The 23,380-nt window shown below is 43.2% G+C and overlaps 1 protein-coding gene across 4 annotated transcripts in view; it reads right to left on the bottom strand.

Moving 5' to 3' along the window:
- The window catches only part of CDIN1 (CDAN1 interacting nuclease 1), a 375,199-nt gene that overhangs the window by 11,902 nt on the left and 339,917 nt on the right, over positions 1-23,380 (bottom strand). Inside the window, exon 11 of one of the 4 annotated variants that reach the window (XM_033953114.1) lies at positions 16,066-16,213. The exons of the other annotated variants lie outside the window; for them this stretch is intronic. Coding sequence (XP_033809005.1) covers positions 16,084-16,213 — 130 coding nt within the window. The 3' untranslated portion in view covers positions 16,066-16,083. The remainder of the gene's footprint in view (positions 1-16,065; positions 16,214-23,380) is intronic. 4 annotated transcript variants of the gene reach the window in all.

Raw genomic sequence — 23,380 nt, 5'->3', positions numbered from 1 at the left:
AAATTGCTGGTGGATTTATTTTTCCTCCATTTCCTTTCCAGTGAACTTTGTTGTTGTTTTAAGAGTAGAAGTTCTTCAGTGTACCAGAGGTGTAATAGTTTACGAAGAGGAGGGGTTTTAGATATTAGAGGAGCTTTAGAATTAATGAGTTCTTTTAGTGTTGTATCCCAGATACATAACTGTTCGTCAAAAGAAGAAGAAAATAATTTTAGACTAATAGAATTAAAAATGTTTGAAACGTCCTTTAATTCGATTTTAGAAAAATCTCTATATGAGATTTTTTTGCGCGTGGAGACTAAAAGGTCAGGAGTACTTTGTTGAAATGTAAGATCGCATGATATAAGATAATGGTCTGACCATGGAATTGGGTAAATTAGTGGTGTAGAATAGTTAAAAGCTGAGGATTTAGGTACTAATAACATATCAAGTGTGTGCTTGGCAGTATGGGTTGGTTGATGAATGGTTGTGGATAAGTTAATAGAGCTAATAAAAGTAAGCATATCTTTTGTAATTGAGCTTGTTTGATCTTCGAAATGTATATTAAAATCTCCCAAATTTAGGGGATGGGTGAAGGCAGTACAATAATCAAGTATTAAATTTTGCATAGTGGAAATATTATTTTGTCCTATTGGAGGAGGGGCGTATATAATAGATTGTTATGCAATAATGCAGCTTGCAAGAAATCTTGCAAATTATTATTCTTTGAAAGCTTAAAATGCTTCAATAGATATATGTCTTTTCATCGAAATGAAAAATGTGGAGGGGCATAATTAAAAAAAAAAAAAGCCAAAGTACCCTTTTAGCCTAAGTCTCTAGACGCAGAAAGCAGGCAGCAGGGAAATTTCCATTCTCAAAAAAAAAAAAAGGTCTAAAATAATATTTTTGAGAATGGCCTACCTCTACATTTACTAGTTTAATCGCCCAAACCACCGTTATGTCTATCCTGAACACACATTTGCAACCCCAAAAATCGCCTAAGTCCCAAACGCCCAAAACCAAACCATTCAGGCAAAGTAGAGGCCAGTCCTTCACCTAAAAGCAGGATTCTGTAACCAGCGTCTTGTCATAAACAGCGCGGGTTACAGAATCATGTAACAGTCCCTACCCCCATTCCCGATCGTGGCAGGAGGGATCCTAAGCCTTCCTGCCAACACATCAGAAACTGGTTGGAGGGAAGGAAACAGAGGGTAGGAGTAAGGGATCACTACTCGGACTGGAGGAGGGTCACGAGTGATGTCCCGCAGTGCTCAGTGCTTGGGCCACTGCCATTTAATATATTTATAAATGATCTAGAAACAGGGACGGAGTGTGAGATAATAAAATTTGCCGACGACTCCAAACTATTTAGTGGAGCTCGGACTAAAGAGGACTGCAAAGAATTGCAAAGGGACTTGAACAAACCAGTGGAATGGGCGACGAGATGCCAGATGAAGTTCAACGTTGAGAAATGTAAAGTATTACATGTGGGAAGCAGAAACCCGAGGTACAACTACACGATGGGAGGGATGTTATTAAATGAGAGTACCCAAGAAAGGGACTTGGGGGTAATGGTGGACATGACAATGAAGCTGACAGGACAGTGCGCAGCGGCCGCTAAGAGAGCGAATAGAATGCTAGGTATAATCAAGAAGGATATTACAACCAGAACAAAAGAAGTTATCCTGCCGTTGTATCGGGCGATGGTACGTCCTCATCTGGAGTACTGCGTCCAATATTGGTCGCCGTACCTTAAGAAGGATATGGCGTTACTTGAGAGGGTTCAGAGGAGAGCGACACGTCTAATAAAAGGGATGGAAAACCTTCATACGCTGAGAGATGGGAGAAACTGGGAATCTTTTCCCTGGAGAAGAGGAGACTTAGAGGGGATATGATAGAGACTTACAAGATCATGAAGGGCATAGAGAGAGTAGAGAGGGACAGATTCTTCAAACTTTCAAAAAATAAAAGAACAAGAGGGCATTCGGAAAAGTTGAAAGGGGACAGTTTCAAAACAAATACTAGGAAGTTCTTCTTTACCCAACGTGTGGTGGACACCTGGAATGCGCTTCCAGAGGGCGTAATAGGGCAAAGGACGGTACTGGGGTTCAAGAAAGGATTGGACAATTTCCTGCTGGAAAAGGGGATAGAGGGGTATAGATTAGAGAGTTGCGCAGGGACAGAAATCCCACCCGTCCCCGCCAAAGTCTCACCCGTCCCCACCCGTCCCCGTGAGGAATCCCTCCGTCCCCACCCGTCCCCGCGAGGAATCTCCTCCGTCCCCGCAAGGAATCCCCTCCATCCCCGCCCATCCCTATAAACTTCAGAAATAGTTATTTCATTTAATTATGCTACTGAATTAAAGGCTCTGGTAGAAACCCATTTACAAAAAAGCAAAAAGACTTTATTAATTTGGAAATATTAATTGGGAAGAATACATACTTTGTAAACGGGTTTCTACCAGAGCCTCTTTTGTTTATAAATTTTTATCAACACAACTAATATAATACTTTATCCTGAAGCAAAAAAAAAGAAATAGAATTCTTTTCCTACCTTTGTTGCCTGGTTTCTGCTTTCCTCATGTTCTCATTCAGTTCCTTCCATCCACTGTCTCTCTTCCTTCTGCGTCTTCCATTTGCTCTGTTACTGTGCCTCTCCCTTTCTCCCCCCCTTCCAAATTGGTCTGGCACCCATCTTCTTCCCTCCGCTCCCCCCATAGTCTGGCATCTCTGTATTCTTCCCTGCCAGCGTCTTCTCCCCACTCTCTCTTCCCCATTTCCTTTCAGCGTCATTCTCCCTCACCATCTTCCCCATGTCCTGTCAGCGTCCTTCTCCCCCCTCTGTCTTCCCCATGGCCTTTCAGCGTCCTCCACCCCCCCCGTCTTCCCCATGTGCTTTCAGCGTCCTTCCCCCCCGTCCTCCCCATGTCCTGTCAGCGTCCTTCTCCCCTTCTGTCTTCCACAAATGCTTTCAATGTCCTTCCCTCCCGTCTTCCCCATGGCCTTTCAGCGTCCTTCTCCACCCCTTTGTCTTCCCCCAGTGCTTTCATAGAAACATAGAAACATAGAAATAGACGGCAGATAAGGGCCACGGCCCATCCACTCTGCCCACCTTAATGACCCACCCCTACCTTTCTCTGTGAAGAGAACCCACGTCCTTTCAGCGTCCTTCTCCCCCCTCCTTCTCTCCCGCCCCGGATGCAGCACAGCCAGCCAGGTCCCCTTACTTTTGTGGCGCTTCCCCGACCGACAGAACGACAACAGCCCCGGTCTGACAAACCTCCCTGCCCTTAACTGCGAATCTAAATTTCCTTCTTACAGCTGCTGTAAGAAGGTAATTTAGATTCGCGGTTAAGGGCAGGGAGGTTTGTCGGACCAGGGCTGTTGTCGGTCGGTTGGTCAGTCGGGAAAGCGCCCCAAAAGTAAGGGGACCTGGCCGGCTGTGCTGCACCTGAGGCGGGGCGGACCGCCCCCCTCCCTTGGTAGCCACTTGAGCCGCGAGGCTACTCCTCCTTACCTACCCTGTTTAAGCCCTCCCTCCCCTCCGACGTCAGCGCTGACGTCGGGAAGACTTCCATTCGGCTCTGTGCTGCAAGCAGAGCAGGTAGGGAGAAAAGCCGCGCGACTTAGTACATCCAGCCCCGCAGGAATCCCGCTACCCTCTGAGGCGTCCCCACGGGATCCCCGCGACCCTAGGGGGTGTCCCCATGGGATTCCCGCGACCCTAGGGGGCGTCCCCATGGGATCCCTGTGACCCGAAGGGGGAACCCGCGGGATACCAGCGGGTCCCGCGGGATTCCCTTCGTCCCCGTGCAGCTCTCTAGTATAGATAGATGAATACTGCACAGGTCCTGGTACCTGTTGGGCCGCCGTGTGAGCGGACTGCTGGGCACGATGGACCTCAGGTTCTTATGTTACCCCCTCTAAACAACCATGAACCGGCCAGAGCAATACCCAATCTCTCCTGCCGATACCCCTCCCCCCTGCAAAGAACCCTGAACTGGCAGGAGAGATGCCCAATCTTTCCTGCCTACACTCCCCAAACCTGACATCGCGGCACCCAGAACCCTCCCCCACTACTCCAGACGCTGCCCCCAACTAACCTCAAAGTTGGCCGGCTGGACAGGTCCTCTCGCCATCTGTCTGTCCCACCATCCTCAGAATGGTGGCCCTGCCCCTTCCCGGTGCATTGTGGGATGCACCGAGGAGAGACCTAGACTCTGCTTGGCCCAGTTGCCTAAGGCCCTGCCCACAGGAGGGGCCTTAGGCAACTGGCCCAATTTCGGTTGTCCCAGTTACCTAAGGCCACTCCTATGGGTGGGGCCTTAGGTAACTGGGCCAATCAGGCCCTAGGTCCCTCCCCATCTGGCCAGTCAACTTTGAGGCTAGTGGGGGAGAGGTCCAGGGTAGTGTGTGTGTGGGGGGGGGTTAGGATTGTGTGTGTGGGGGAGAGGTCCTGGGTGCTGTGATGTCGGCTTCGGGGGGGGCTCACCAGGAGGGCTTGGGACCCTCCGGCTGCGATCGGGGGGTGGTGGCGGAGACAGATTGCCTGGGCTGCTGAGCTGATCACAGCAGCCACGATCAGCTCAGTGGCCCGTATTAGGAACTTATACCTGTTTTGACCTGGTCTAAGTCAAAATGTATAAGTTCCATCTAGCAACCTGTCAACCCTTTTTGGTTATGATTGCCAGATGACTAAGTCTAGGTTGGCCCACCTCCTGCCCTTTCCACTCCTCCAAAAATACCCCTTTTCACTCTAGAAACATAGAACATGACGGCAGAAAAGGGCCAAGGCCCATCTAGTCTGCCCACACTAATGGCCCACCCCCTAACTACCTCCATGAAGAGATCCCACATGCCAATCCCATCTTTTCTTAAAATCTGGCACGCTGCTGGCCTCAATTACCTGTTGTGGAAGATTATTCTAGCGATCAACCACCCTTTCGGTGAAGAAATATTTTCTGGTGTCGCCATGAAATTTCCCACCCCTGATTTTCAATGGATGCCCTCTTGTTGCCGTGGGTCCTTTAAGGAAAAAGAGATCCTCTTCCACCTCGATACGGCCTATGACATATTTGAATGTCTCGATCATGTCTCCCCTCTCTCTGTGTTCTCGAGTGAGTACAGCTGCAACTTACCCAGTCGTTCCTCATATGGGAGATCCTTGAGACCTGAGACCATCCTGGTGGCCATTGGCTGAACCGAATCAACTCTCCGCACATCTTTTTGATAATGCGGCCTCCAGAATTGTACACAGTATTCCAGATGGGGTCTCACCATGGGTCTGTACAACGGTATTATGACCTCGGGCTTACGGCTGACGAAACTTCTACAGATACAGCCCATGATTTGTCTAGCCCTGGATGAAGCTTTCTCCACTTGATTGGCAGTCTTCATGTCTTCGCTAATGATCACCCCCAAGTCACGTTCTGCTACAGTCCTTGCTAGGATCTCACCATTTAGGGTGTAAGTCCTGCATGGATTTTTGCCGCCAAGGTGCATGACCTTGCATTTTTTGGCATTGAAACTTAGTTGCCAAGTCTTTGACCAATGCTCCAGCAGGAGTAGGTCCTGCGTCATACTGTCGGGCATTGAGCTTTTGTCGGGCACTGTGCTTTCATCTGTTGTGCGGTTGTCTACTATGTTGCATAGTTTGGCGTCATCGGCGAATAATGTAATTTTACCTCAAAGCCCTTCAGCCAAGTCTCTTACGAAGATGTTAAATAGGATCGGGCCCAAGACCAAGCCCTGCGGCACTCTGCTGATCACCTCCGTCGTATCGGAGAGGATCCCGTTTACCACTACCCTCTGAAGTCTACCTCTAAGCCAGTCCCTAACCCATGCGGTTAATGTTTCACCCAGTCCCATCGAACCCATCTTGCTCAATAACCTGCGGTGTAGGATGCTATCAAACGCTTTGCTGAAGTCCAAGTACATGACATCCAGGGACTCCCCTATATCCAGCTTTCTTGTTACCCAGTCAAAGAAGCTGATCAGATTTGATTGGCAGGACCTTCCCTTCGTAAAACCATGTTGATGGGGATCTCGTAGATTCTTCTTGTTCAGGATCGTATCCAATTGGCATTTGATTAGTGTTTCCATAAGTTTACTCACTATCGATGGTCTATAATTCTCAGCCTCCTTCCTGCATCCTTTTTTGTGGAGTCGAATGACGTTAGCCATTTTCCAATCCAACGGGACTCTTCCTGTACTTAGAGAAGGATTGAAGAGCGCGGAAAATGGTTCCACCAGGCATACAGAGGCAGGGTAAAAGCCTAAGCTGATTTTAGATACCAGCTCTGATTATCGGTACTTGGACGATCAGTCTTTTTGATCGTCCAAGTACTGACCTAGGCCACTTTTTTAACATTTTCTTTTTTTGGACTATGAGCTCCATAGGGCCCAATATTTATAGTGATTTAAATCGCTGATGAGCGTCTAAATACCAATATTTAGTAGCACTAAGCCAGGCAGTGTCACTGAATATTGGCTTTGATTGGCCCAAAAAAGTAGACCTGTTATGGGGTGATGCTGGGGAGAAGCCTGCACTTATGTATGCTTGAACGACATTCAGGTGGGGTCTGCATAAGATGAGGGGGTGAATTTAGGACAGATTTAAAGCTGTCCTAAATTTGCCTGCTCATTTTACGCAGGCAAGCCCCAGCTGAATATCAGGCCAAGGCCCATATACGTTGGAGAACCCCTGCCACCGCCCCCCCCCCCCAACGTCTCTTCTCCCCCCCATATCAAAGTCTGCCACGTCGCCCACCCCATCTAATACCTACATACCTGGTGGTCCTTCAGTTGGTCTTCAGGGGCAGGCATGCAGCCCCCTTGTGATGCCTGTGCAAAATAACTGCCATGACCTTTCACAGCAGCTCATAGTATTGGCCAAGGTAAACATTAATGCTGACTGCTGTCCTAGGTGAAGTTATCATGAAAGCTGATGTTCTCAGAATTGCTCAGAAAAGGCCAGTGTTATCAGGGATGAGGGCTATTTTACAGGTAAGAACATAATAGCCTTATTGGATCAGACCAATAATGTATCTAGCCCAGTATCCCATCTTCACAGTGGCCAATCTAGGTTACAAGTACCTGGCAAAAGCCCAAATAGTAACAACATTCCTTGTTACCAATCCAGGGCAAGCAGTGATCTCCCTCAAAGTTTGTCTCAATAGGAGTCTATGGACTTTTCCTCCAGGAGTTTGTCCAAACCTTTTTGAAAATCAGCTATATTAACCACTCTTGCCACATCCTCTGGCAATGCGTTTCAGAGCTCAACTATTCTTTAAGTGAAAAAATATTTCCTCCTATTGGTTTTAAAAGTATTTCCCTGTAACTTCATCGCATGTCCACTAGTCTTTTGTAATTTTTGATGGAGTAAAAAAATACAATCCACTTGTACCCATTCTACTCCACTCAGAATTTTGTAAACTTTAATCACATCTCCCCTCAGCTGTCTCTTATCCAAGCTGAAGAGTCCTAACTTCTTAGTCTTTCCTCATACGAGAGGAGTTCCATCTTCTTTATTATCTTGGTCGCTCTTCTATGAACCTTTTCTAGTTCCGCTACATCAGGGGTGCCCACATTTTCTGGGCTTGCGAGCTACTTTTAAAATGACCAAGTCAAAATGATCTACTAACAATAATTTTTTTTTTTTTAACTTTCTTTATTGATATTTTGAACTTGACAATGTATACATTTGCAAAATCAAAAGAAAACTGTATGAAAATACATTATTAACATCAGAATTAGTACAAGAATATTTTAAATCCCTTCTTAACCTACAATAGTAATGATGTATACTTCACTATCAATATTATAAAATATTATGAAATTAATACCTCTAAATAAATAAAACACCGCCCCTCCTACCCCCCAACCATCCCTGAATACAAAGCACATTGTACACAGAGAAAATGTTAATTTATTATTTATATTCCACGGGTTTTCAAAGAGGTCAAGGCAGATGACTTTATGCAATGTCACCTCAGTAACAGCTATACAAAAATAGACAAATATACCCCCCTCCCTTTTTACTAAACCACAATAGCAGTTTTTAGCACAGGGAGCTGCGCTGAATGCACAGCGCTGCTCTCGACGCTCATAGGCTCCCTGCGTTAAAAACCACTATTGCGGTTTAGTAAAAGGGGGCCATAGTGCAAAATATAGACAGCAGATATAAATTCTCAAAACGGACACATTTTGATCACTAAGGGCTCCTTTTACTAAGGTGCACTAGCGTTTTTAGCACACGCACAAGATTAGCGCACGCTATAGTGCGTGCTAGCTGAAAAATTACCACCTGCTTAAAAGGAGGCGGTAGCGGCTAGCGTGCGCTAAAACCGCTAGCACGCCTTTGTAAAAGGAGCCCTAAATTGAAAATAAAATCATTTTTCCTATCTTTGTTGTCTGGTGATGTCTGGTGATTTCATGAGTCTCTGGTTGCACTTTCTTCTTCTGACTGTGTAGCCAATATTTCTTCCCTTCTTTCAGCCAACTGTATGCTTCCTCTCCTCCAGACCTCATTCCCTCCCCCAAATTTTTCTTCCTCTCTCCCTGCCCCTCCCTTTTCTTTCTTTCTACCTGCCCCTTCTTTCTTTCTGTCTGTCTTTCTGTCTCCTTGCCCCCCTTTCTTTCTTTCTGTCTCCATGCCCCCTTTCTTTCTGTCTCCCTATCCCCCTTTCTTTCTTTCTGTCTCCCTTCTTTCTTTCTGTCTCCTTGCCTACCCCCTTTCTTTCTTTCTGTCTCCCTGTCCCCCCTTTCTTTCTTTCTCTTTCCCTTCTTTCTTTCTGTCTCCCTGCTTGCCCCCTTTCTTTCTTTTCCCTGCCCTCCCCCAAGCAACTGCCACTGCTTTCGGGGAACAGGCACCCCAAGCCACCGTAACCCCAAACTCTCCCTGCTTCCCAACGCAGAAGCATCGGGCCGACCAGCATTCTTCTCCCCGACGTCAATTCTGATGTCGGAGAGGAAGTTCCGGGCCAGCCAGGGAGTGATTGGCTGGCCCGGAACTTCCTCTCCGACGTCAGAATTGACGCTGGGGAGAGGAAGGCTGATCGGCCCGGAGCTTCTGTATCCTGTTTACGGCGATGGGATGCAGCTAGAATACGAAGGCAACGCGAGTCTATTATGGAGTCTGGGATGGGCTCCGCGATCAACTTGCACTGCCTTCGCGATCTACTGGTCGATCGCAATTGACTTTTTGGGTACCCCTGCGCTACATCTTTGTTGAGACTTAAGGGGAAGTTGCACCATGGAGCAATACAGAGGCATTATAGCAATCTTAGTTTTATTTACCATCCTTTTTCTAATATATCCTAGCATCTTGTTTGCTTTTTTGAACTGCCGCACATTGGGTGGAAGGTTTCAGCGTATAACAATAATAATAACTTTATTCTTTTATACTGCCATAACCAATAGTTCTAGACGGTTTACACTAAAAAGAGCTGGACATTCAACGAAATACAATAATACAGTAAAAAATACAAATATTTGTAAATTAGAATTTCAATAATAAAACTCTTCTAATAAAAATGGTTATAACCCCCCCCCCAAAAAAACTCACTACGTAATAAACTTGTATTGTGTACAGTGACAACTAGTGAGATAATTAAATTTGCTGATGACACAAAGTTGTTAAATTGCAAGAGGATTGTGAAAAATTGCAAGAGGACCTTGTGAGACTGGAAGTCAAAATGGCAATGACATAATCAATAATATAAATATACTTAATCAATCAATATCTCACTCTTATTTATCGTAGTACTAAATTCCATCACCCCCACCCTACCCTCCTACCCTCGATGTGCATGGAAACAAACATATATTAAATTGAGATAACGACTATATAGAAGCAATAAAAGCTGCTAACGGGCCCCACACCAATTTAAATACCTTATTATTCCCTGACAATTCAGCTTTCATTTTTTCATATTTGTAACAGGAGTATAAGTTTGCCCACTAGAAAGGGAAGTTAAGGCGATCAGAGCTCTTCTAATTTCGTGTTATCATCTGGATGGCTATTCCTGTCATAATCAGGAAAAGACGACATTTATAATGGTCCATTGGGGGCTTAACATACAATAAAGTACCACATATGACCAACTCATATGTCAATGGCAATGATGAATCGAGTACTTCATTAATCTATCCCCATATTGACTTCCAGAATGACTGGCTATGCTCCCTAGACCTCAAAGAAGCCTACACATATATCCCGATTCATTCGGCTTCCAGGAAGTATCTCCGGTTTCAGATCAATCGTTGTCATTACCAATACAAGGTACTTCCCTTTGGTCTGACAACTTCTCCCAGAGTATTCACGAAGTGCCTGATTGTAGTCGCCGCATCTCTCCGATCACACGGCCTTCAAGTCTTTCCTTATCTGGACGACTGGTTGATCAAGGCTGTATCATCTCAGGAGGTGGTCCAAGCAACATCTCAGACCATCTTTTTTCTTCAGATTCTGGGATTTGAAGTCAACTTCCCCAAGTCACATCTTATTCCAACTCAGCTTCTTCAGTTCATTGACACCACTCTCATGAGAGTTTTTCTTTCACCAGGTCGACTTCAGACTCTCATCCGTCTCTGTCAGCAATTGCTTCCTCTGCAAACCATCTCTGCCAGACATATGATGGTTCCTCTAGGTCACATAGCATTGACTGTCCATGTCACACCACTGGCAAGACTCCATCTATAAACTCCTCAGTGGACCCTGGCTTCCCAGTGGTCTCAAGCGACAGATCATCTTTCACAGCACATATCTGTAACATTAGCTCTTCTGCAGTCACATCAATGGTGGATGACCTCATCCAATCTTTCCAGAGGTCTCCTTTTTCACTTGCCTCCTCATCACAAGATCATCACAACAGACGCGTCTCCTTATGCCTGGGGGGCACATATGGACGATCTGTAGACTCAGGGTCTTTGGACTGCCCGAGAGAGGAAATTTCACATCAATTTCCTATAACTCAGAGTGATGTTTTATGCCCTCAAGGCTTTTCAAGGTAAAAGAGATGGGGAGAAAATGAATACTTTAAATTCTGTAAATTAAATGTGCTTCTGTCTGATTTGTTATACATTCAGATATATATGTATTCCACCATTTACACTTGAAAATTAATAAAGATTAAAAAAAATGGAAATGACATTTAATGTAAGCAAGTGTAAAGTGATGCATGTGGGAAAGAGGAATCTGAACTATAGCTATGTGATGCTGGGTTCTATGTTAGGAAAAATATCTAGGTGTCATTGTTGAGGATACATTGAAACCCTCAGCTCACTGTACGGTGGCTGCTAAGAAAGCAAATAGAATGTTAGGAATTATCAGGAAAGGAATAGAAAACAAAGATTAAAATGTTATAATGCCCTTGCATCACTCTATGGTAAGGCCACACTTCGAATACTGTGTGCAGTTCTGGTTGCCGTATCTCAAAAAAGATATAGCGGAATTAGAAAAGGTACAGAGATGGGCAACAAAAATGATAAAAGGGATGGGACAACTCCCTATGAGGAAAGGCTAAAGTGTCTAGGACTCTTCAGCTTGGAGAAGAGACGGGTCAGGGTGATATGTTAGAGGTCTATAAAATAATGAGTGGAGTAAACAGCCAGATGGATAAAGGGGAATCCATAGACATCATTTACCTTGACTTCCAAAAAGCCTTTGACAAGATACCTCACGAACGACTACTCAAGAAGCTGTGGAACCACGGGGTACAAGGAGATATCCATCGATGGATCAAACACTGGCTGGCAGGCAGGAAACAGAGGGTTGGAGTAAAGGGCCATTACTCAGACTGACAATGGATCACGAGCGGAGTTCCATAGGGATCGGTGCTGGGACTGCTCCTGTTCAATATATTTATTAACGACCTGGCGATGGGGATGAAATGTGAGGTTATTAAATTTGCTGATGACACCAAACTCTGCGGCAGGGTTAGAACCACGGAAGACTGCGAAGACCTACAAAGGGACCTAACGAGACTGGAAGAGTGGGCAAAAAAGTGGCAAATGAGTTTTAACGTAGAGAAATGCAAGGTCATGCATGTAGGGAAAAAGAACCCAATGTTCAACTACAAAATGGGGGGATCATTGTTAGGGGTGAGCAACCTTGAAAAAGACCTGGGGGTGATGGTGGACACAACATTGAAAGCATCGGCACAGTGTGCGATAGCCTCAAAGAAAGCAAACAGAATGTTGGGTATCATTAAAAAGGGTATCACAACCAGGACGAAGGAAGTCATCATGTCGCTGTATCGTGCAATGGTGCGCCCGCACCTAGAGTACTGTGTCCAGTACTGGTTGCCATACCTCAAGAAGGACATGGCGGTACTTGAGGGTGTCCAGAGAAGAGCGACTAAACTGATAAAAGGTATGGAAAACTTTTCATACACTGACAGGTTGAAAATGCTGGGGCTGTTCTCCCTAGAGGAGACTTAGAGGAGACATGATAGAAACCTTCAAAATCCTGAAGGGCATAGAGAAGGTAGACAGGGACAGATTCTTCAGACTGTGGGGAACCACAAGTACTAGGAGTCACTCGGAGAAATTGAAAGGGGACAGGTTTAGAACAAATGCTAGGAAGTTCTTTTTTACCCAGAGGGTGATGGATACATGGAACGCACTTCTAGAGGTTGTGATAGACCAGAGCACAGTACAGGGGTTCAAGGAAGGTTTAGATAGGTTTCTAAAGGATAAGGGGATTTAGGGGTACAGATAGAAGCAGAGGTAGGTTATAGAAATGGTCAGGAACCACTTCACAGGCCTGATGGGCCGCCGCGGGAGCGGACCGCTGGGTGCGATGGACCTCTGGTCTGACCCAGTGGAGGCAACTTCTTATGTTCTTATGAGTGGAAAGGATAGATGTGAATCCCTTGTTCACTCTTTCCAAAAATACTAGGACTAGGGGAACATACGATGAAGCTACTAAGTAGTAGATTTAAAACAAACTGGAGAAAATATTTCTTCACACAACGTGTAATTAAACTCTGGAGTGTCCATTGTAATGAGAGTCAAGCGTTAATGATACAAAAGAAGATGGCCTCTGATGGGTTGGGAAGGTGACTGAGTTGGATGAATTGTGGCTATATTATATAGTAGCATGTCAAAAAGACTGAGTTGATTTATGTGGAGAAGAAATCTGAGGCTTCTGTGCTCTTTGTCTTCAGTTAATTCAAAATACTGCAATAAAATTAATTCATAAAGCAAAAAAATATGATCATGTCACTCCATTAATGATTAAATCACATTGGCTTCCCATTTCTCACCGAATTACCTTTAAAATTATATTTTTGGTATATAAAACACTAATTTTCAATGAACCACAATTTATGTCAAAAATGATTATCCCATATAATGCCTCACGCTTGTTACGATCATCCTCCTCAAACCTATTATCAATTCCCTCCTTAAAAATTATTGGCACACAAAGAAATGACATATTTTCCGTTATGGCCCCTACATTATGGAATTCCCTTCCTAACTATATTAGAATTGAAAAAGATCTTTTATCCTTTAAGAAAACTTTAAAAACCTTTCTATTTCAAGACGCGTTTGATATGTAATATGGCACATTTTAATTCTTACATTCTGTTGTGACTATTAAACTCACGAACCCCTTTTACTCCTTATTGTGTTTCCCATTCTATGTAAATTTCAACAGATTATGATATTGTAACTTTCCCCTCCTTCCCTACTCATTCATGTCTGTCCTTAATTCAATTGTTATAATGCCAATTGATGTAAATTGTTTGTCTTGTGTTTAATTCGTTTAAATTGTATATGAGACCACCACCTGGTGGCTTTTAAATTGTACATCGCTTAGAAATCTCATATAAGCGATTCATCAAATGCTAAATAAACTTGAAACTTGAAACGTGGTTTAGAAGAGGACGAGGTTGCTGGATAGTGCCTCTTATAAGAAGAATAAGAAGGTTTCTGGGAAGACTTAAATGGTTGAGACTTAGACCCCCCACTAAAGTAGCCCAGCTCTACTCATGTTGAGTAAGTCTTTGTGTCGCATCCTCAACTTTATCTCTAAACAGTTCTTCTCCTAGACAAGGAATGTTGATTAAGCACTCTTGGACATTGATATCAAGGTCAGAGACTCGAAGCCAAGCTAGTCGCCTTATGGCAATGTAGACATAGCCAATGCTCTAGATGTCACATCGAATGCATCAAAGCCGATCTAGCCATGAATTTTCTATTTGAAGGAGACTATGAGAAGTTTCTTGAAACCCTGGAAGTTTAAGTGGAATATACTGCTCAAAATTAACAAGTCTCTTTATGAGTTGTTTAAGATAGAATGACAAAGAAATTATAGCTGAAAATTCTGCTAGCCAACATAGAGTTCTGGTAAAGGCAGCGCCAGAACTTATCCATGGTGTGGTCTTCACTTGCTTACAAGTGCGCCACCAGGCCATGTGCTGGAAGATTTTTTAAGAGTAGACTTAACCAGCAAAGGCTGAAGCTGTGGCTTATCAAACCCTGGGCATGACTGTATTTTGTACAAAGTCAATTTTTCTAGGACCTATGGGAAGTGTGAGAGGAGTTTCCTAGTTCTTAAACATAGCTTCTTTAAGTAAAGTATGAAGAGGCAGCTTGATAAGTTCTTTAGGAGGCTCATCAAAATCCAACGTTTCAAGGAGTTCCGCTCTAGGTGCAGTGTCTGCCTCTAATTTAACAGAGAAAGTTTCCCCATCTGCCTGATAAACTTCATGAAAGACAATCCTTCAGGAGGCGATCTGCACCTTGGCGATGGAGGAGATGGATCTGATGGGAGGACATACGATTCAAGAGCAGATAACGTGAGGTCAAGATCAGTATCAGTATGAAAAGAGAGATCTGAATCAACATCCCTAACTCCAGGAGATTCTCTGTAAGAAGATGGTCACTTCTTAGTATGGGGAATATGATGATGATGAGAATGTTGAGAAGAACTCCTGCGATGATGTCGGTACCAGTCAGTTGAAGATTGTTTTCCTCTGATTTGCAAGACTTTATTGGCATAACACTAAGCTTATGAAGCAATAGGCTTCAGGATTTTTGAGTGCCCTAATAAAGTGTTTTCTATTTACTTTTACACCTATGAGGACTTTTAACTGGCCCTCACTCACACTACTACAGTTGCCAATGTACTTCAGCCACTGGAGCAGTCACTACTCTGAGGGTTCTATAACATCTATAATGTTCCTATTTACAATTATGAGGAAGCTGTTTGCATGAAAGCCACTATATAAGTCAAAATAATGTGATTTAGATTTACAGCAGTAAGAATAAAAGTATAAAGCAACTTTAGTTTAAAAGAAAAGGCAGCATCAGACATCCCTGGAAGCCAGCCAAGGTATTTTGAAACGTCTATCCTTTTGCATGCTATCATGATATTCTCTGTTTTGTTTACAAAGAAATTTTTTGACAGGGCTTCAAATCTCCTGCTGAGGAGCAAAATATTCAGCTCTGGATTACTTCCTCTGGGGTCTCCTTCTGAAGTTTCCTTTCCTGCAGTGCTACAATGAGTAAATATTTCATTCACGTAGAGCTTCCATATGTCATCATATAGCCCCATGTGGCAGTCATCCTATGAGATTGCAAGCTTGTCTGACATACTGTGTGATGCTACTCTTCCTACAGGTGAGAGACGGGAAAAGAAAACGATTGTTTTTCCAGCTGTGTTTTTTTTTTTAATTTTACAAAAAGAGCAAAACTAATGTCAATCTATAGGTAATTCATAATAATTTAGCATTATTTATGAGATAAAATATTCTTGTTTAGCTCAAATTTCTCTAATTTGTGTAAGACACTACTCTTACAATAGTAAACTGTATGATAAAAACTGTGGACATTTTTGAGTTCCAGAATTTTGAGATGACACGTTTAAGGCCAGTACCTGAAATGAAATATAGAACATAGAAATCTGCCGTATTGCTAACAAGAATTTTGTTAGTGGTTCTAAAGTTAGGACAATATTGCTATTGTCTTTCCACTAACCGTCAAGCCATTTATAGTCTCGAATCTCTCAATAACGTAGACAAAAAGGCATGTGATGTCAGTGGGTCCTTTATGCTATAATTACAGCATTTACAGGGAACTTTACCTGTGGAATTATTTCTTCCTACGCTGTCCTGTAAAGTCTTCTTTGCAGTCCACGATGAATCAGCGTGGCTCGTGTCCTGTTTTCTTCTTCTTCCTCCCGGGATTCAGTGGGAAAGCAAAGAGGAGTAATCCGAGCAATAAGTCTGAAGCTAGGAAAGAACACTTGAGAACACTCAATTGTAACTTTAACAAGTTTTTGTTCATTGAATCTTGAATACACTGTATTATGTCACTCAAAAGTATTTTGTCATTGTCATGTCCTTCTATTGCTTCGCACTCAAAACGCTTCGTGATCATGTATGGCAGCGAGAAAATGTCCATTCTCAAAAAGTACATCTAAAAAAATTTTTTTAAAACATCATCTCTGTACGTCCAGACCGCCACTACATCTGTCTTTATATCACATTCTCAACCAAAATTTTGTCCAAGTCCCAAACGCCTAGAACAAGACCATTTGGATGTGGAAGGGGACAGCATTGTGATGGACTGGCCACCCAGACATGGCAACAGAGCAGAGGGGCACCTTATAGGGCACTGCTGTGAACTTCACAAAAAGGGTGCCACATAAAAATCTCACCAAGTTATAGTGAGTCCCCCATAACCCACTATACCCTGTCTACAACCTCAATAGTCCTTATGGCTGCAGGTTGTACCTATATGGCAATACAGTAAGGTTTTGGGGTTTTTGGATGGGCTCACATTTTCCACCATTAATGTAGTGGTTAGAGTTGCTTATGGGCCTGGGTCCTCCTCTCTATAGTTCAGTAGCCCATCACCCAGACTACTAAAGCAACCTCTGTGCAGCTCTACTAGGCTTTCCAGAGGCAGGTTTGTACATTTTTATTCTGAAATTTATGGGGGTGTGACGGGGTCAGTGAATATGGGGGGGGGGGGGAACATGTAGGGGTCTTTACTTTGTCCCTGCAATGGTTATCTGGTCACAACCGTGAAATTGCAGATTGTTAGGCCAACTTCATATGCTTCATTACGTTAAACCATTGATCTCGACCTATGATTTTAGAACTGCTGTACAAGGGATGGTTTTGTCGAGGTTGGACACTCTACCTTGGAATTTCCAAGACAAGAGGAAGAGCGTTACAATTGATACAAAATGCTGCAGCCAGGTTAATTTGGGGTATAGATAGGATGACACATATGATACTAATTTTGAAGAAATTACACTGGTTATCAGTTTTATTTTGAGTACAACACAAAGTTATTTCTGTGATCCATCAAACTGTTTATCATCAAACATCGTGGTATTTTCAACAAGTCATTGCGAACCTCAAGGAAGCAAAGTTACTATGCAGACACCAGAGCAATGACATTCTGCATTGCTGGTGTTAAGATGTGGAATGCTTTGGTGGGTCAGTTACGACAATGTATTGATCGGTCTCAATTCAAGAAAAAGCTAAAAACCCAATTGTTTGTCAATACATTCATATGACTTAACAGTTCTTTGGAAAAGAAAAGATAGTTCTCCCCTGTTGATTTAAAGATTTTAGTTTGTCATAATTATGTTTGTTTTAACTTATGTGAACCATTTAGTTCTTAAGCGGCATAGAGAAAGATTCAAATAAATAAATAATATTCAATAGATGGTTCCCGAGCTTGCAATCTAATTTGGACAGACAGGGCATCTCAGGGTTGGGGAGTTTCTTGTAGAAGGAATGATACAATGGGTATAGGTATCTCACAGTGGGAATTAATAGTTTAAAGCAGCTTCATAGTAGTGGGCTTTTAGTTTGGATTTGAATACTTCTAGAGATGGAGCATGACATATTGATTCTGGCAGCCTGTTCCAGGGATATGATGCAGCAAGAAAGAATAGACAGTCTGGAGTTGGTGGTGGAGGTAAAGGGTTCAGATAAGAGGGACTTAACCGATGAATGGAGTTCACCAGGGGAGTATAGGGGGAGATGAGCGAGGATATATATTCAGGGGCTACAGCTTGAATGCACTTGTATGTAATTAAGAGGTGTTTGAACTGTATTCAGAATCAGATGGGGAGCTAATGAAATAATTTGAGGAAGGAAGACCAGATGCCTAGGACAAGTTTGAGGAAGTAGCCTTTCTGGTGTGTAGGAGCGGTGGAGCACAGCTACATATGATTCGGAGAAGGAAGTTGAAGTAAGCAGCTTGGAGGGCTTAAAAGAGGACCATGAAATTTTGCATCCTTAAGGATCCAGAAGTCCAGCTAAGCACCTGTTTGCTTTGTTTTTTGATTACAATGTTTGATTACAATTACCTTGCTTCAACTTTGCACTGTGAACGTGGAAATTGCGATCCTTCATTAAACTTTTTGAAAGAGGAGGCATATGAAGACTATTTGTACACTGATAATATATGGAGATAATTTTGATGTTTGAACTATTCATGCTTGGAGGTGGAAAAGAGAAAGTGGATTTTTTTTTTTTGATCCATGAAGACAAACTGAGGTGTTTTTTTTTCTCCACTTTATATTTTTTTTCTTTCAGGTGCTCAGATATAACAATCAGTCTAGCAAATTTTTGGTTCCCTTTAGTGTGGATTGTGGGGTCCAGTTTCATTATCACACAGCCTGAGCACATATTGATATATTGATCATATGGTTATGAATGTTTCTCATTTTTGATGTAGTTGAAATCACCCATAATTATTGTGTTATATAGTTTGTTGGCCTCTCTAATTTTTGATAACATTTCAGCATCTGTCTCTTCATCCTGGTCAGGCGAACAGTAGTACACTCCTATCACTATCCTTTTCCCTCTTATACATGGAATTTCTACCCATAGGGATTCCAAGGTGTATTTCTGTACTTGTGGTATTTTCAGTCCATTCAATTCAAAGCCCTCCTTAATATATAATGCTATGCCTCCACTGATTCGATCCACCCTATAGTATATAGTTTGTACCCTAGTATGAAAGTGTCCCATTGGTTATCTTCCTTCCACCAGGTCTCATAGATGCCTATTATATCTATCCTTTCATTTAGTGCAATATATAGTCTCCACCCATTTGCCTAGAACTGACATCAGGTTTACTATTCTTTTTTAATTTATATTTTATTGCAATTTTAAACATAATACACAAGAAAACTCTCGCTTTAAGAAAAGAAGAAGGCAACATCATAAAGGAAAATTGCAAAATTAAACAATCTGTAAATACAAGGCAATCAACATATCTTCCTTAGACCACAAACTTGTGGGGGGGGGGGAAGGAAAACTCAAATCATCAATTTATTTAATCAGGAATAGGCTTAACAGCTAGGTTCCCTTCAACTAATATATTGTTCTATATTACTAAACATTCCCAGCCACCAACTTCTTCAAATCCAGGAAGGCCCATAACTGTTCAGGTAAGAAAAAACCCCATATTTCACTCCTGAATATTTCACCATGCATTTACATGGATAAGCCAAAAAAAACTTTGCACCCAAAGTTATTGTTTCAGTTCTCATAGCCAAGAACAATGTCCTTCGCTCCTGTGTTTGCCTGATGTCAGGAAAAAGCCAAACTTTTTCCCATATAACAGTTTCAAAGCTATGAAAATATAATCTTAATATTGCATCGACATCTTGTCCAAATACAAAAGAAACTAGTAAAGTAGCTCTTTCAGGAATATCAGATAGTGTGGTTCAAGCAAATTAGTGATATTTAAAAGTTCTCTTGGACTTGAGCCCAGTTCATCTGCCTCTGGGGGAACTCCCAATTTTTTCTTCATAGGTAAATAATATATTCGATTCACTGGCGGTGTATTTTCAGGGGAAAACCTTAAGATCTCAACCAAATATTCTTTCAGCATTTCTATAGGTGTTACTCCTAGAGACTTTGGAAAATTAAAAAAAAAAATGAATATTCAGTCTGGGGTTATAATTTTCTAATTGTTCAACTTCCCTATTAAGCAAATTTTTATCTTTAACTAGTTCAGATGTTACAGCTTGAAAACCTTCTACCTTCTCATTAACCTTTTTAAATTCCGAGGTAAATTCTTCTTTTGTATTATTTAGGGATTTTCCTAGTCCATTCACAGAACTACTCATAAGAGCTTTGACCTCCCAGGAAGACTTAGTGACTGACGTGTTTAGCTTCACGAGAACTTCCCAAATGCTCTCGAGTGTTACCACCGGTGGTCTCACTAACTGATAGCCTGCCTCCAGGCTAGCTCCCAGTTCTCCATGCTTCTGTAGACCTCTCATGGCTTCAGCCCATTGAAACAGGATATGGTAGGCGGACAGCCAAAGGAGGGGAGAGGGAAACCTCCAGTTCTAAGTCCTTGGCCACTCCTCTTGCCGAGGACAATGCAGACTGCCCTCTTATGTCAACATAGGAACTCCTGGTGATGGTGGTGAACTCCAGTATCAATCGCTGCAATGGGAAAGACGTCCTCGCCGCACAGGGGTTGGTTTGGATGCTCCCCTTTTACTTGGAATGTGGCATCTCAGCCTAGAGGTAATATTTTTCAAAAACACTGGGGATCATGTTAGAAATGCCAGCACCTTGCTGTCACCATCTTGGATCTGCCCCAGGTTTACTGCTCTGTAATTTTTCAGATCACCCATAGAACCCTATTTAAAAATTGGCATTACATTGGACACCCTCCAGTCTTCAGGTACCTACAATTCATTTTTGAGCTCTTTTAGTACTCTAGGGTATACACCATCTGGTCCAGGAGATTTGTATTCTTTAACTTGTTGATTCGGTTTATTATATCTTCCAGATTCACCAAAATTTATTTCAGTTCTTCTGTATTGTCATCCTGAAATATTATTTCTGGCACAGATAGCTCTCTTACATCTTCCTCAGCAAGGCCTAATCAAAGAATTAATTTAATCTCCCCTCTATGGCCTTGCATGCTCCTTTTACACCTTGATGATCCAAAAATTAAACTGAATTCCTCACAGGCTTTCTGTTTTTAGAATATCCAAAAATGTTTTTGCTATAAGTTTGTGCCTCTATAGCAAGCAATTATCTTTCAGCCTTAAGAACATAAGAACATAAGCAATGCCTCCGCCGGGTCAGACCATAGGTCCATCCTGCCCAGCAGTCCACTCTCGCGGCGGTCCAAACAGGTCACAACCTGTCTGAATAACCAGAAGGGGCCCCCTTGCCACCTTGGTTTCCCATTGAAGTCCTATCTTCCCATCGAAGTCCTAATCCTCCGGTCTTGCGCATTCACAACTTGGTTGGGTTTCCATATTATTACCTGGTTAGTTTTCTATACTTGTATTTCATCCCAGCACCTCTCTCAGTATCCCACGATCCCTTTATCCCTCAGGAATCCGTCCAATCCCTGTTTGAATCCCTGTACTGTACTCTGCCTGATCACTTCCTCCGGTAGTGCATTCCAAGTGTCCACGACCCTTTGGGTGAAAAAAAACTTCCTTGCATTTGTTTTGAACCTATCTCCCTTCAGTTTCTCGAATGCCCCCTCGTACCTGTTGTCCCCTTCAGTCTGAAGAATCTGTCCCTATCCACCCTCTCTATGCCCCTCATGATCTTGAAGGTCTCTATCATATCTCACCTGAGCCTCCTCTTTTCCAGAGAGAAGAGCCCCAGCCTATCCAACCTCTCGGCGTATGGGCAGTGTTCCAGCCCTTTTACTAGTTTCGTTGCTCTCCTTTGGACTCTCTCAAGTACCGCCATGTCCTTCTTGAGGTGTGGCAACCAATACTGAACACAGTATTCCAGATGTGGACGCACCATCGCTCGATACAATGGCATGATGACTTCCCGCGTCCTGGTTGTTATGCCCCTCTTTATGATGCCCAGCATCCTGTTGGCTTTTTTCGAGGCTGCTGCGCACATGGCTTCAGTGATGCATCCACCAGCACACCCAAGTCTCTCTCAAGTCTGCTGTCTCCCAACAATGCCCCCCCAATTTGTAGTTGAACAACGGGTTCTTTTTCCCTATGTGCATGACCTTGCATTTTTCCACGTTAAAGCGCATTTGCCATTTGTTTGCCCAGTCTTCCAGCTTGTCCAGGTCCCTTTGCAGGTCCTCACACTCCTCCGCACAGTTTGGTATCGTCTGCAAATTTTATAACCTCGCACTTTGCCTCCTTTTCCAGGTCATTGATAAATATGTTGAAGAGTAACGGCTCCAGCACCGATCCCTGTGGCACACCGCTCGTGACTCCCCGCCAGTCAGAATATTGGCCCTTCACTCCGACCCTCTGCAGTCTACCCGACAACCAGTGCTTGATCCATCTGTGCACATCCCCTCCCACCCCATGGTTCCACAGCTTCCTAAGCAGCCTTTCATGTGGCACCTTGTCGAAAGCCTTTTGAAAATCGAGGTAAATGATGTCTATGGGTTCCCCATTGTCCACCCGACTGCTTATTCCCTCAAAGAAGTACAGAAGGTTCGTTAAGCATGACCTTCCCTTACAGAATCCGTGCTGGCTTGTTCTCAGTAGGCCATTTCTCTCGATGTGCTCGCAAATGCCATCTTTGATCATAGCTTCCACCATCTTCCCTATAATTGAAGTCAGGCTCACCGGCCTGTAGTTCCCGGGGTCACCCCTCGATCCCTTCTTGAAGATAGGTGTGACATTCGCCAATTTCCAGTCCTCTGGTATCTCTCCAGTTTTCAAGGATAGGTTGCAAACATGCTGGATTGTGCCCGCTATTTCTTCTCTTAGTTCCTTTAGAACCCTTGGGTGGATCCCGTCTGGGTCCGGTGATTTGCCGCATTTTAACCTGTCTATCTGTTTGAGGACATCCTCCTTACTTACCTCTATGTGCTCCAATTTTTCGGCCTGTTCCCCACTCATGAGCTCCTCTGAGTCCGGTATATTAGATGTGTCTTCTCTCGTGAAAACCGACGAGAAGAACGTGTTCAACCTCTCAGCTACCTCTTTATCCTCTTTAATCACTCCCTTCCTATCCCCATCGTCCAACGGCCCCACCTCCTCTCTCGCTGGTCGCTTCCCCTTTACGTAACTGAAGAATGCCTTGAAGTTTTTCGCCTCCCTGGCCAGCCCCTCTTCGTATTTCCCTTCTTTATTAATGTCTTGCATCTAACATGTCAGTGCCTATGCATTTTCCTGTTTTCTTTATTCAAATCCTTTTCCATTTCCTAAAAGATATTCTTTTGGCTCTAATAGTCTCTGTCACCTTTAAACCATGCTGCATGTCATTTGGCCTTCCTGCTACCTTATAGATATGTGAAATACATTTGCACTGGGCTTCCAAGAAGGCATTTCTAAACAAAGTTCATGCCTTTTTTTGTTGTTTTTTTGGAGGGGAAGTATCAAGTTGACTTAGGGCCTTACATTATTCTGCCCCATGATGTGATTTAAAGGCTTTTAATGCATCTGGTCTTGCTCTGCTATG

The sequence above is a fragment of the Geotrypetes seraphini genome, chromosome 7 (assembly GCF_902459505.1).
Source record: "Geotrypetes seraphini chromosome 7, aGeoSer1.1, whole genome shotgun sequence".
NCBI lineage: Eukaryota > Metazoa > Chordata > Amphibia > Gymnophiona > Dermophiidae > Geotrypetes > Geotrypetes seraphini.
Note: the sequence above shows the minus strand (reverse complement) of the source record. Positions and strands in the feature narration are given on the sequence as shown.